Source organism: Pristis pectinata, chromosome 16, assembly GCF_009764475.1.
Source record: "Pristis pectinata isolate sPriPec2 chromosome 16, sPriPec2.1.pri, whole genome shotgun sequence".
In the NCBI taxonomy this organism is placed as follows: Eukaryota; Metazoa; Chordata; class Chondrichthyes; order Rhinopristiformes; family Pristidae; genus Pristis; species Pristis pectinata.
In genome coordinates this window covers 4514562-4529683 of record NC_067420.1, presented here as the reverse complement: position 1 = coordinate 4529683, position 15122 = coordinate 4514562, and the positions used below count along the sequence as shown (strand labels likewise).

Genomic DNA, 15122 nt, shown 5'->3' with positions numbered 1-15122 from the left:
ACACCCTCTTGTTTTAGATTCCCCTACCCTAGGAAAAAAAACTGTACCAACTACCTACCTACGTCCCTCATGATTTTATAGTGTCACCCCTCAGCCTCCTTTACTCCAGGGAAAACAGCCCCAGCCTGTCCAATCTCCCCTTATAACTCAAACCAGTCCAGTCCGGGTAACATTTCTGTGAATATTTTCTGCACCCTATCGAGCTTAAACTTTCTTGAACAGCTGCGGTCCTTCTGATGAAGGTACCCCTACAACTTTATTGGGGAGGGAAGTGCAGGATTTAGACCCAAAGCCAATGAAGGAACCCACTTTATTTCCAAGTCAGAATAAAGTATGACTTGAAAGGGAACTTGCATGCGGTGGTGTTCTCATGTGACAATTGGCCATGTTGATTTGGTGATGGAGACTGTGGGTTTGGAGAGTGCTGCCTGTGTGGCCTGCGCATGTAGGTGCAGTGCAGCTTTGTAGATGGCACACACTGCAGCCACGGCGCAGTATCGACGATTGGAGCAAGCAGGTAGGTGGTGGATGGGGTTGAATTCAGTGCTGCTTTAACCTGGAGGGTGTGGTGCTTCTTGAATGTTGTTAGAGCTGCACTCGTCCAGCTACCTGAAGGGTCTTCCATCATATTCCTGCCTTGTAATGGCCTTGGAGGTGTCAGGTGTTTGGGTCCCTCACCGCAGGACATCTACCCTCTGATCTGCCCTTGTAGTCACAATGTGTGCAGATCTGGTTGAGATTCTGGTTAATGGTGACCCAGGAGGTTGAAGGTGGGGGATTTGGCGATGATAATAATATTGAATCAAGGTTAGGGTCTTGTTAGAGGTGAAAATTAAAAAAAAAGCCTGCTGATGCATGAAGTATGAACTAAAAATAGCAAAATGCTGCAAATGCTGTGGAATGCAAAATAGAGTTAAAGGCTCAGGTCAAAGCCTCTTCATCAGAACGTTCTGACGAAGGTCTTCACTCTGAAATGCTAACTCTGTTTCTCTTTCCAAAGATGCTGCTCGCACTTTCTTGTTGGAGGTTGTCAGTGTTTGGGAAGTTGATAGCGAGAACGTTACATGCTACATAACAGTCCATGGAGACACAGGAGGCTGCAGATGCTGGAATCTGGAGCAACAAATAATCTGCTGGAGGAACTCAGCGGGTCGAGCAGCATCTGTTGGGGGGTGGGGGGAAGGAACTGTCGGTGATTCTGGTCGAAACCCTGCTTCGGGGGTCACCATCCCTGTCTGAGAATTGTCAAGAAGGCATGGACTGCATCATTTCCTGAGTAATTACAAATGGAATTGAATATTGTGCAATCATCAACAAATAACCCCACTTCTGATCTTATGATGGGAGGGAGGGGGGTGGTGGTCTTTGTTGAAGCAGCTGAAGGTGGTTGAGCCAAAGACATTGCCCTGAGGAAATTCTGCAGCTCTACACTGGGCTTGAGATAATTGACTTCCAATAACCACAGCCATCTTCCTTTAAGGAAAGTTCAACTCCATCCACTGGAATGCTTTCTCCCTTGACTTTGTTCTGCAGATGTTTAGAATAAGGCCTCTTCTCTCACCATAGAGAGTCTTAGCGCAGACACTGGCCCTTCAACACAAGGCATCCCTGCCAACTGTCAAACACACATTTACACTAATCCTACATTAATCCCGTTCTTCTATCCTCCCCATGTTTCCCTCGATTCCACCCAGATTCCACCACTCACCTACACTAACGGCAGCTTACAGCGGCCAATGCACCCACGAACCCAAACATCTGTGGGACGTGCAGGGAAACCGCAGCATCCAGAGAAAAGCCACCTGGTCACAGGGGGAATGTGCAAATTCCACAGAGGAAGCACCTGATGTCACTACAGAACTCAGGTCTCTGGCACCAGGAGGCAGGTTCTCTACTAGCTCTGCCATCGTGCTGCCCACCTCGAAAGCTTCAGTGAACAAGTCAATGGCGATTTGGGTACAAACCTAAAGCGTTTGCATACAAACATCCTCTGAGGTCGCAGTGACCTTAGTTCTGGAGAGGAGGATGAGGCTGCACAGCTTACCATTTGGTCTTGTTGATTAAGTCCACTGCAGATGGAAGCTTATCGGATGTGAGGTGTAATATTGTGATGAAACACACTGAGAAGAGGGCTAGGGCAATGATAGCCTTTTCCTGACCCCAGTCCAAGTGGGATTGGGTCTGTGGTGGACCTATTGCTTGAAAACATGGCTTGTATTTCATCATGTACCAGCAGTAGAATAGAGAAACGTTTCTGAACAATTCTCCACAAACTCTTGGTTGATGGACTCAAAAGTTTTTATAAGACAAAAAAGACCTTGCATAGTAGTTGATGCATCTTGATGCATTTTTCTTGCCTATTGACGGTTTTGATGTGCAGTCCCATACTGAAGTTCAGGAAACACCACTGGGAGGAGGCAGTTGATAACATCCCCCGGCTGCCCTTATCTCAAGAATCTCTCTGAAGTTATTGTGATCAGATTTGTCTCCATTCTTGATCATCTCAGTCATCTGACCCTCCGTTAGAATTGCCCTCCTCTTCCACAAGAAGGATATGTTGGATTCGACTGTTTTAAGTAGGTTTTTAACATGTATAGTGTTTAATACACCTCATGTGGCTGTACAAGGTAGAACCGCTTTTTAGCTTATTGGTTCATCCATCAGGTGAATACGTGTTTTCTCATTGGTTGGTTTTGCCACAGGTATCTAATAGGTTTTCTGATTAGACTATTGTTAGCTAAGCAGTACCTCTAGTCTCAGGTATAAAAGGTGTCATTTTTTGTTAACCGCTCTCTTGCCTCTATCTCTCTCTTGCCTCTATCTCTCTCTTGCTCTCTTCCCCCTAACCCCAGCTCATTTTCATTCCTTTGTCTCGGCTCATCTCCCAGTAGTAAGGCTGGTGCCGTGTGCTCTGTGACTGTTTCTTTGTTTTAAACTTTTCCAATAAAACATTGTGAAGCACCAAGTTATTTTCAGCTCATTCTTGGACTCCTGAGAGAACCTGTGGATTCGAAAATAACCGGATCCGACAGATACGAGGTTGTGAATTTGTACCAGAAGTTCCTCTCTGCCAAGTTTTAGAACTTCAGCAGGTATATCATCTGCTCCAGAGGCATTGTTGTTTTTCAGTTGACATATGGTTTTTTCAGCCTCTTGGGGTGATGGTGAGAGTGTGTTGTGGGATGGAGTCTTGGAAACCTGCATCACTAACAGAGTTTCAGTGGAAGAGTTTTTTGATCTGCTTCTAATGGCACTGACTCTCTATCCTCAATAATCTCTCCTCTATTCTTGGCTCTCTGTGGGGTGTGCCCTTGGGGTTTGAGCTGTGGAAGGCTTGACAGTGCTGAGGAATCCACACACGTCATGGTTATTGACTACGTACTGGTTGCCTGCATCCTCTCCACCCACCAGCTGTTTCTTTAGGTCGTAGATTTTTTTTACTGGACCTTGGCCTTCAGGTCTCTGAAGAGCTGTGTAGTTTTCATTCGAGGCTTGCTGGAGATTCCAATCCAGGAACGTCTGATTAATTAGTTCCTAGATCTGCTGGTCATTGCAATCAAATCAGTCCGGCTGGTTGCTGGTAGAGAAGGCAAGAGTCTCGTCACAAGTTCTACTTATGGTGGACTTCAGGGCAGTCCAGGCACTGTAGATGTTAAGGCTCCTGTTACTTGGGTATCGTCTACAAGGAGTCATCTGAGAAGAGGTTTTTGCAGAGTCCTTGTGATTTTTGACTGATTTTCTTCCAGCAATGTTCTTATTGCTGCTTTGTTTTGGAACCAGGCTGATGGAAATAACAGAGCAGATAAAGCATTAGTTTGTCCAGCAGTCATCAGCATCTATCATGGCATGAGTGAGGTGGACATCATTGTGGTATTTTGCTTTGATGATGACATATTCTAACAGGGGACAATGGCTGGTTCTGGGGTGATGCCACGATTCTCTGCCGAACCAGGGTGTTGCTTATGATTAGACAACTTCCAAGCATTTCATCAGGAAGCAGACTGCGTTGGAGTTAAATTTCTCTAATCCCAACTTGCCATTCACACCATTCTAACCTCAGCTTTGAATTCACTCAGGAGGATTAATTTACCTCCCTCTGAGACCCTAGCCAGAGTTTTCCGAAGGACAGAAGAGAAATCCTCCTTGGCCTCATCAGGGTTAGAGTGTATATACTGAAGACCGTAATGTTGGAGTGAGCCAAAGACATTCAGAGACATTCACTCATTTACGAGTCATTCACTTATCCTATGTCACTTGGTCTTCGCCCTATCACAAGCATTCCCTGTGTTCACTCCCCCACCTCACCCACCTAACCCATTTCCCTGCAACTTAAAACATGTTTGCCTCCTTACTTTCCTTCGTTCCGAGGAAAGTCATCGACCTGGACGCTAATCTGTTTCACTCTCCACAGATGCTGCCCGGCCTGCTGAGTATTTCTAGCAGTATCTGATTTTATTTCAGATTTGCAGCATCTGCAGTTCTTTATATTTTGATTACTTAAGAAGTTCACTGTATTACAGACATCAGCTGGCATGTTCATCACAATCCCCAGCAAAGTTAACTGTTAATAATTGGCATCTCACCTTTCCCCAGCGTGTTAGTTTGTTCTTAATAGTGGCCCCAGATATTACAACATGGAGAGATTTGCCCCACAGTCATATCAAGCTCTTCTCCTACATCATTGACTAACCTTCTTGTGTTTACTTTTATCTGGGGAGATTCTAATTGGTGATATCCCTCTGATTATGTTATCTGCCCCATTTGCGTTTAATTCACAAACTGCTGACCCTTTGGTATTATGTTGCTCTTCAGTCAATTAGTTGTGACTTCTTATCATTAATATACACAGGATTAGCTACTATCTAAACTGTGATTGGGTCATCAGTGGTTTATGATTCCAAATGCGTTGGACTATTGTTAAATGCTGACCCAGCTGATTGTGACATTGTGACACTGTTAGCTGCCATCCCAGCTCTGATTAGATAATAATTCATTATTGTCCCAGCTGTTTTTATATTTTATTAACTGCTGGTTCAGCTGTTATTGTTATTAATTGTTCTTCCGTCTGTTATTATTAACTGTTATCCTGCTGTGATTAAGTCATTCATGAAAGTTGTACGGTTCAGAAGAGAGGGAGAGCTCTGCCCGACGGTAAGTTGCCTCTTGATCCATTTTGTCAGTGGTACCTGCTGCTGATCACCGGTGCTGGATACTTTGTCATGTGCATACCAAGTCACACTTGCAAGGAATTTGGAATGCCTGAATTAACACAGAGGGAGGAATTTATTGGATTCAAGTCCCACTCCAGATATCAGTCCATAGCCCAGGCTAAAGTTGCAATACAGTCCCGTGGGAGTGCTCAAATGTCGAAGGTGGCAACTTTTGGATGAGACATTGGACTGGCCCTCTCATGCAGATGTAAGAGATCCCATGGCATTAATTCAAAGAGCAGGGGAACTCTTCATCATGCTACAGCCAATACTTGTCCTTCAGCCAATATCACTAAAACATATTTTTGTCATTTTCTTATTGCTGCTTGAAGGATCTTGTTCTTTATGCATTTTCAACAATACAATAGCCACTATACATTAAAAATATATTTTACAATAAAGCACTCTGGTGTGTCGATAGGTTGTGAAAATGGTGATATAGATAAAAGTCTTTTTACTTGAGGTGAAATGGTTTTCATTTACTGTGCCTCCCTCTGAGTTCAGGTATCTGAATCTTGTCCCAAGGCTATGGACAATTATTTCCCCTGGGTTCCATTCGGGATATTTGAGATATCTGCAGCATATCTGGCACCCAAATGTAATAAGCCACCAGGACAGGCAGCTCACAGCTCAGGGACTTGGGTCTGATCCTGACCTCGAGTACTCTCTCTGTGGAGTTTGCACATGCTCTGTGTGACTGCTTTGTTCTCCTCCGGGTGCTCGAGTTTCCTCCTGCATTCCAAAGATTTGCTGGTAGGTTAGCTGGCTACTCTAACCTACTCCTTAATTACAAAAGAGAATCGAAAGCAGAATTGACAGGTGTGTGTGAGGGAGAATATGTCCCATAACTACTTTGGACAATACCACCATCCCCTATTGCTGACCTTAATCCTGATTATGCTTAGACTTTACCCCAAACTGTGTAATCCCATCTCCAAATCTAACCCTGAACTAAGATTCAAGCCTATTGCTAACCATAACACGAACCAACCTGGACACCAACATACATATTCTGGACCCAGCTCAGACCCTAATCCTGACTACCCAGATCATTACCTGATCCCTAACACGAACTTGAATCCAAACTCCAACCAAAACTGCAACTCACCCCAAACACATAATCCCAATTTGGAACTCTGTCTATTTCTTTCCCTCACCCATCTCCTGGCCTAGAGGCACTTAATGCAATCTGGAATCAAACCTGGAGCCAGAATGTTAATTCAGTTTTACACAAGGTAAAAGCTACAAAGCCAACACCACAGAATATTCGGCAATGTCACAGCCTTGTTTGTGCAACTGTGTATCCCCATCTTCCCCAGGGGGTTGAGGTAAGTCACTGTTCATTAATGGTGTCATAGTTGCTCAACCATGATACTAAAATCCTTCTCTCTACATGGTGGTACTGAGCCACAATACTTCATCCCCTGACCTGTACTGACCTGATTTTGAAGGGTTTGGACATGTCACAACTGGCCTCAGTGCCACAGCTGGCTAACTGAAGGGACAATGCAATCTAGGCTCCAACATCTGGCTGCTTGCCAGTAATAACCACTTGACAAGACCAACATGTGGGCAGAGGCACGACGGGTACAGTTCTGCACCCCACGAAAGGGACATTCAACAACTTGAATGCCGACAAGCAAAATAGCTCCAAGTAGGAACAAAATCTGTCTCTGGATGGGGTTAATGGCTTCAAAGTGCAAATGAAGAAAGTTTAAACAGACCTCCCATCAAAGTTTAAAAAAAACGAAAGGAAATTATTTTTGGTTTATATTCCCTCTTTAAACAGATTAATCTCTCATTCATGCTTGCACAACCTCACTGGGCGCTAAATGACTGACATGTTAGCTTGTGATAATGATAACGACTGCCCTATTGCTTGTTGCACAGGAACATTTTGGGATGCTTCTAAAAACTCTCTCTCTCTCTCTTTCTCTCTCTCTCACTCTCTCTCTCTTCCCCCTGCCAATCAACAACCCCCCCAAACCACCCCCCCCTCACCTCCACCACTGCCCCCAACCACCATTCTCCTCAGAAAGGAAACTTCATCAAATCAGGGAAAAACTGCAGATAAAATAAAAAAAAGGGAATGACCCCCAAACAACTGGGAGTTTGAAATGATTTCATTCAGAATAAAGAAGGAGCAAGGAAACATCCTGCCCCTGCGTCTGCCTCACCCCTCACCTCTGCATCAACAAGTAGTTAAATTCAAAAGCCCATCCCTCTTGCTTAATTACAGACGCCCTTAAGACATTCAGATAATTTTCTGTTGCTACTTTTGAATTTAGACTAGAGGGTGCTCCTCCCACACAAGCAGCCTCCTGCTGGTTCTGTCTGCACTAGACAACTGCACTGATTTACATGCAGAAGGATTGCAACTCTTGTAGGTGAAGTAACTCACAAGCTCTCTCGCTGAACTGTGGGAGCCAGTTCACACAGCATGGGTCCTGAATTACAACCTCACTCGGATAGCTTTGCATAGTGCCTGGGCAGCCTCGTCTGAGCTGTAAAGAGCTGAAGGAGAGAGACAGAAAGAGAGAGAGAAAGAGAGAGAGAGAAAGAGAGAGAGAGAGAGAGAGAGACGTGACCATGTTTGTGTAGAGGAGTCACATAGCTGTCCAACCTGATTAAGAATGAGCTTCCCGCTGTTAATTAAAAAAGTTGTAGTGGGGCTTCTGTGGAACTGCTTTGTGCTGCAATCGGTTTTGGGGAACCTGACCACAGACAACGCCGTCCATTCCAGCTTCATCCATGGGCGTCTGAAAAGTCAGGAGAGGCAGGAGATGCAAAGAGAAATCCTCTCGATCCTGGGTCTGCCTCATCGTCCCAGACCCCATTTACATGGCAAGCACAACTCTGCACCCATGTTCATGCTGGATCTCTACAACTCCATGTTAATGGAGGATGCGAGGGGCTTCTCTTACCCTTACAGTGCCATCTTCACCACCCAGGGACCTCCTTTGGCCAGCCTGCAAGACAGCACCTTCCTGAGTGATGCTGACATGGTAATGAGCTTTGTCAACCTGGGTGAGTTGAAACTTCCTTCAATTGCTGCCATAGTTGTGAAGATGATCTAATGCTTCAGTTCTGGACTTTTTTTATGCACAAACCTCTCTGCGCGGCACACCTTGCTTTAGGCTGTTATTAAAATTTCCGATAAAGCTTTGCATCTTGCGTGAGAATCCACTACAGGTGGCAATCAAATTGTAAGATCGGCACAGAGCTCTACAGCAAAACATTGCTTCATTTACTTATGTCTGTTTAAAGAGTACTTTTTCCACTTCCTTGCTATTTTCTCCTTCAACTGTTAGAGAAGGTTAACTGTAGACTTTACTTAAGGTCAGTCCAGGTGGTAGCTCTCAAACCAGCCACTGGAATTTACTGTCAGGCCACTCCGGGATTGTCAACTTCCCCTCTTTCCTATTCCTTCTCCTCTCTGCAGCTACCCGACCAGTGGCAATTTTTCGATGGAACCAATACAATCCCTTTCCTAGAAAACGTGACATTCTCTGGAAACAAAAACAACGGAAACAGGTGGCAGGGAGCTGCAGAAATCGGCCCGTTCAATGCAGGAAGCTCCTACAAAGAATGACAATCACATTGCATCTTTAGGATAACCAGCAGTGAATGTTTTGCACAATGAAATGATCTTGACTGCACTGGCAACAGGATGGTGGAAGCAGTTTCAATGAAAAAGTGATCTGGATTGGAACTTGAGAAAAGAAAATAAACTACAACTAAAGGCAATGAACAGAGGAGTGCGACTAACTAGATTTTTTTTACATATAATTGTCATACACAGGCATGATGGGTTGAATGGGTTCCTTTTGTCCTGTAATTGTTTTATCCTTTTGCAGCCTTTAAACTAAAGAGCTAGAAAATCAGAATAATTACAATGGCAATAACTGTAGGGGTTATTTTATATCCATTGATGAAGTATTACTGTTTGTGCTACAGTTTAAGAGTTAAAATCTCAGGTCACCGATAAATAAGTTGCTTGGAGGCAGAGAAATGTTTCCTGGTGAAGTATGCACACTACGGCCGTCTCCCCATTGCTCTACTTTGTAGAGCTGTTATGTGTAATCCTCAAAGTAGGCAGCTGTCACTATTTCTGTTAACCCTTTGAACACTGCTAGTATATTCCCTCCTGCTTTGGTCTTCTTGCTCTGCTCTCCTAGGGTAAGTTCTATAGCCAAGCCAAAGCTCTCCTAAATTCTTCGCACTTAAAATATTGGTGAACAGTGTCAACAGGTTGCTTGACCGTGCTTAAATGCTAGGCCAGAGTCTTGCCCTTAATTCAAACTTCATCAAACTTTCCAACACTGCTGTGTTGTGGTAATCAGGAGCAAGATGTTTTATGATTTCTATACCCCATGTAAAAAAAAGCAGTTGTAACACCTCTAAATCCTTGCCTTGCTGTGACTGGCTACATTAATTCAAACTCAGACTCAGTAGCGTGTGTAGAACTTTCAGTTTTTCAGAATATGGAGAGGGATGCACTCTCGTTCTTAATGTTATGCACGGTAGCGTAGGGGGCAGGCACGGTAGCGTAGCAGTTAGCGTAATGCTATTACAGCGCCAGTGACCCAGGTTCAATTCCAGCCGCTGTCTATAAGGAGTTTGTTTGTTCTCCCCGTGTCTGCGTGGGTTTCCTCCGGGTGCTCCGGTTTCCTCCCACATTCCAAAGATGTATGGGTTAGGAAGTTGTGGGCGTGCTATGTTGGCGCTGGAAACGTGGCAACACTTGCGGGCTGCCCCCAGAACACTCTACGCAAAAGGTGCATTTCACTGTGTGTTTCGATGTACATGTGACTAATAAATAAATATCTTATCTTATGCAACAAACATGTGCACAAGCATCCATAACATGCTGTATATAATTTTTTGTTAGATAATTGCTTGTGGGGAGTCTTGCCCCAGCTTGCTATCTTTCTTTGTGCACTCGACTGTGAGGGTTTGATCATGGTTCTGTCCTTCAATCCACATCATTGACGTGAACTTCTTACCCTCAACCCCAATATTTCACCTGCTGTAGGTCTGGAACCTCCAGATGTACGTTCTCATCTACATTTCAGTGGGAATGAAGATTGGCAGGTGACTGACTGTAGACAATTGAAAATCTGCGCAGGTTTAAACACCTTTCAATGACAAACCTACCACTCAGTGTGGGGCAGTACATCAAGGGCATTCCTCACATTGATCTGACCCTCACAGTGGAGTGCACAAAGAAAGACAGCAAGCTGGGGCAAGACTCCCCACCATCAATTGTCGAAAAAAAATTATATATAACACGTTACGTTAACCTTGCAGCCTAACAGCATGAACATCGAATTCTCCCACTTTAAGTAATGCCCCCCCTTCCCCACACACACCTCAACCATGCTGCTTCTTTTCTTCTCTTTCCTGCCCTCTATTTTTTCTACCACCCCTTCCTCTCTCTCCTTACCTTTGCCCCATCCCCCGGTGGATCTGCTCTCCCCTCCTCCCCCGCACCTGCCTATCGCTATCTCTCACCTGCATCTACCCATCACGACCCTGTGCCCACCCCGCCTCCCCTCTTCTGTCCACCTATCACTGCTCTGCTTTCCCCTCCTATATATCGGGCTTCCCCTTTTCCTATCTTCAGTCCTGAGGAGGGGTCCTGACCCGAAACGTTGACCGCCTGCTTTTCTCCACGGATGCTGTCTGGCCTGCTGAGTCCCTCCAGCATCGTTGTGTTTTTCTTCCAGATTCCAGCATCCGCAGTCCTTTGTTTCTCAAGGGCATTCAGTGCCGTGGATAAAACTTGCCAGCAGATCCTTTGGCTCAACTGTCGAAACTCAATCCTTGGGCTAAATGGGGCTCACAGTGAGGTTTAAACAGGAGCAGCACAAAACCTGTAGAAAAACATCATCCCTTAAAGCTGAGTTTAGATTGGGAAGTACATACCCTGACCTCTGTGTGAATCCAGACCTGCACCAATGTGGTTGACTGCCTTCTGAAATGGCCTGATGCCATTCAGTTATACCATAATCACTATATTAAAACTCAAAGAGGATAAAACTAAATAGGCCACATGGTATCAACCTTGGCATCAAATTTAAACATGGCAAAATTGTTCTTAGCCCATTCAATCTTGCAAAGTCCTCATCATGAACATCTGGGGACTGGTGTCTAAATTGGGGCAGCTGCCGGACAGATAGTCAAGCAACAACTTGCCAAAGTGATACTCAGAGAATCACACCTTGTACACAATGTACCAGAGTCTATCAGAATCCTGAGGCAGGACTGACAGTACTATTCAGTCGAAGGGAGTAGTCTGGGAATCCTCAGCATTGACTCCAGATTCCATTAAGTCACATGTCATCAGGTCAAACTTGAGCAAGGAAAACTCTCCAATCACCACCCAATGCTTTCCCTCAAATGATGAATCTGTGCTCCTCTGTACTGAACACCACTGAAGGTAGAAACAGCACAGAATGTACCCTGGGTTGAGGCCTTCAATTTCTGTCACTAAGAGGGCGTAGTAGCTCCACCACTGATGGAGATGACCATGTCTGGAAGGATACAGCGGCCAAACTAGATCTGCAATAGAGAGTGAGCCAATCACACGTGGGCTAAATCTACTTGATCTCATCCTCAAGATCCACACCACAAAAGTACCAGGCAATGCTCATATCCAACAAGAATGAATTTAACCATCTACCCTTGATAGTCAATGGTATTACCATTAGTCCCTCATCATTGATAGGATCATTGTTGATCAGAAACTCAACCAGCCACATAAATACTGTATCTACAAGAGACGCTGTGTAAGCTGCACCAAGTGCCTCAGCTTCTGACTCCCCAAGGCCTCTCCACCATCAACAAGGCACCCATCCTGAGTGTAATGGAATATTCTCCATTTGCTTGGATGAGTGCAGCACGAACAACTCTCAAGGAGCTTGACAACATCCAGGACAAAGCGGCCAACTTAATTGTTACCCCAGCAGCCACCATGAACATTGATTCTCCGCGCAATGTGTACCATCCACACAATGCACTATAGTTAATCACCCAGCAGCCTCTAAACCTACCACATCTACTGCCAAGAAGGACAAGGGCAGCAGACACATGGAAACACCATCGCCTGCAGGGTACTCCCTAAGTCAGGCACCATCTTGTAAATATTCAATCATTGTTTCTGAGCCTAAATTCTGGAACTCCCTCCTCAACAACCATTTGTGTGAGTACCTCCCTGAGAAAGATGACATCAATTCAAGCAAGAATCGAGGTAAGCCGACAGGGTTGTTCAGAAGGCATATGGTGTGTTGGCCTTCAATAGTCAGGGTATTGAGTTCAAGAGCCATGAGGTAATGTAGCAGCTCTCTATAACTCTGGTTAGACCACACTTGGAGTATTGTGTTCAGTTCTGGTCACCTCATTATAGGAAGGATGTGGAAGCTTTAGAGAGGGTGCAGAGGAGATTTACCAGGATGCTGCCTGGATTGGAGAACATGTCTTATGAGGATAGGTTGAGCGAGCTAGGGCTTTTCTCTTTGGAGAGAAGGAGGATGAGAGGTGATTTGATAGAGGTGTACAAGATGATAAGAGGCATAGATCGAGTGGACAGGCGGAGACTTTTTCCCAGGGCGAAAATGGCTCACATGAGGGGGCATAAATTTAAGGCGATTGGATGAAGGTATAAGGGGGATGCCAGAGGTAAGATTTTTACACAGAGAGTGGTGGGTGCGTGGAACGCACTGCCGGCAGAGGTTGTGGGGGCAGATACATTAGAGACATTTAAGAGACTCTTAGATAGACACATGAATGATAGAAAAATGGAGGGCTATGTGGGAGGGAAGGGTTAGATAGATCTTAGAGCAGGATAAAATCTTGGCACAACATTGTAGGCCGTAGGGCCTGTACTGTGCGGTAGTGTTCTATGTTTGTATGTAACAGGCGTACCACCACCTTCTCTATGGCAATTAGGAGTGGGCAACAAATTCTGATCTACGTTTGTAGTTTGTGGAGTGGTCAATGTTTTTTACTGAGGGATTGATTTATGTCACTAGCTCAGGTAATAAGCAATAAAGATCAGAAAGTGATCCAATCCTGGTCTCAGGGAAGAATCAACATCAGTAGCTCAGGGAGTATGTCTGTATTCTCAGGAAATACTGTAAACCATGTCCATAGCATCAGGGAATGATCCTAGTTTGTCAAAGGAAGTGATCCAAGTCTGTAAGTCCAGGAATGATCTATATCTGTATTGCCCAGGAGTGACCTAGGCTGAGACATCAATAGCGTGGTGGTATAATCCATGTGTACAACTAAAGAAGTGATCGAGGTCTCACAGCAAGTTCCCACAATGTGATATTGATGAAATAATCTGCTTTGGTCAATCAAGTGAGCAACAAGTAGTGGCCAGGCACTGCAGTGAGCGCCGCCTTTTCTTCAAAGCAGTTCGAAGGGATCATTTACATTCATGTAAAAGGGCAAATGGGCTTTCAGTTAAACATCTGGTTCAAAAGGCAGTGCTGCCATCAGTGTCACACACACTTAATACTGCACTGGGATGTCAGCCCAGTGCTACTTCTGTTATTTACCTCAACTACTCCTTGTGGTAGCGAGGTTTGTATGTTCATCAGTTCTCTGAGTCAATATGTTTCTCCTGAATTCATCATTAGTTCTTCATGATTATCTGAGAATAAATGCCTGTTTTGGGCTCACCGTAAGTGGAAGAATTTTCTCTATATCCACACATAAATTAACTTCCATAATTTTGAAGTCTTCTATTGGCTGACCCTCTTGGTCTTCTGTTCTCTAAAGAAGGCTAGATCCAAATATGGTAACCCACCAAGCAAGACTGTCCTGCTGTGACACAACGAAATATACATCTCATCAAACCATCCTGTTCTACTCTGAAATAACCAAACATACGTCCCAGCAAACCATCCTGTTCCACTGAAATAACCAAATATATGCCCCATCAAACCATCCTGTTCCACTCTGAAATCACCAAAGCAGCCTGACCCAATGTGATTAAACCAAAAACTTAATTCACCAACTCAGCCTGCCTAACACTCATAAAATTTATCACCTTACCAAACCCATCCATCCTGTTTGCTACAACCAAATATATAATTGAATCTAACCAGTCTGTCCCACGGTGTTTGAACCAAGGATGCCTCACCACCAAACCAGTTTTAAAGCCAAACGTAATGCACCACCAAAGTAATGCAGTTTATCTCTGACTATTTGGTAGCAAGCACAAATGATTCAGTAGAATCATAATGAGATCACTTACATGATAGTGCATAGGTCAGGAACCCTGATCAGTAGTCAGTAGGCAGCACTCATTTGACTAAGTGGCATCAGATATGGAATTAGTATGAATCAGCTAGCACCTGCCTATTATATGTTGAGTCCCTCATATTTATATCAGACTTGTGGTGCATCTGGACCATTTTAATTACAGCAGAAGTCAGGAGGAGGTAGACCGAATTTATGTAGTGCCTATTACAAGTTCAGCATGTATAAATATATAAAATAGATAAAATGTGATCTCTTTCAGCATCAGATCACAGTTGAGGTATTGAATGAATGCCTTCCATTCCTATATACTTACATTTCAATAAAAAAGAACATCCACCAATTCTTACAAATCATTCCAGGTTAAGTTGGGATAACAATGGTTTGTCATGGATGCAGCAGAGTGATTAGGTAAGATAAGATTTCTTTATTAGTCATATGGTCATCGAAACACACAGTGAAATACACCTTTTGCGTAGAGTGTTCTGGGGGCAGCCCGCAAGTGTCGCCACGCTTCCAGCGCCAACATAACACGCCCACAACTTCCTAACCCGTATGTCTTTGGAATGTGGGAGGAAACTGGAGCACCCGGAGGAAACCCACACAGTCATGGGGAGAACGTACAAATGTCTTACAGACAGC

At 44.4% G+C, this 15122-nt stretch overlaps 1 protein-coding gene across 1 annotated transcript in view; it reads left to right on the top strand.

Moving 5' to 3' along the window:
• Nucleotides 1-7496: 7496 nt before the first annotated feature.
• Nucleotides 7497-15122, top strand: part of bmp7b (bone morphogenetic protein 7b) — a 123328-nt gene continuing 115702 nt past the window's right edge. Inside the window, exon 1 of the mRNA XM_052030966.1 lies at nucleotides 7497-8237. Within this exon, the coding sequence (XP_051886926.1) occupies nucleotides 7844-8237 (394 nt within the window). The 5' untranslated portion in view covers nucleotides 7497-7843. The remainder of the gene's footprint in view (nucleotides 8238-15122) is intronic.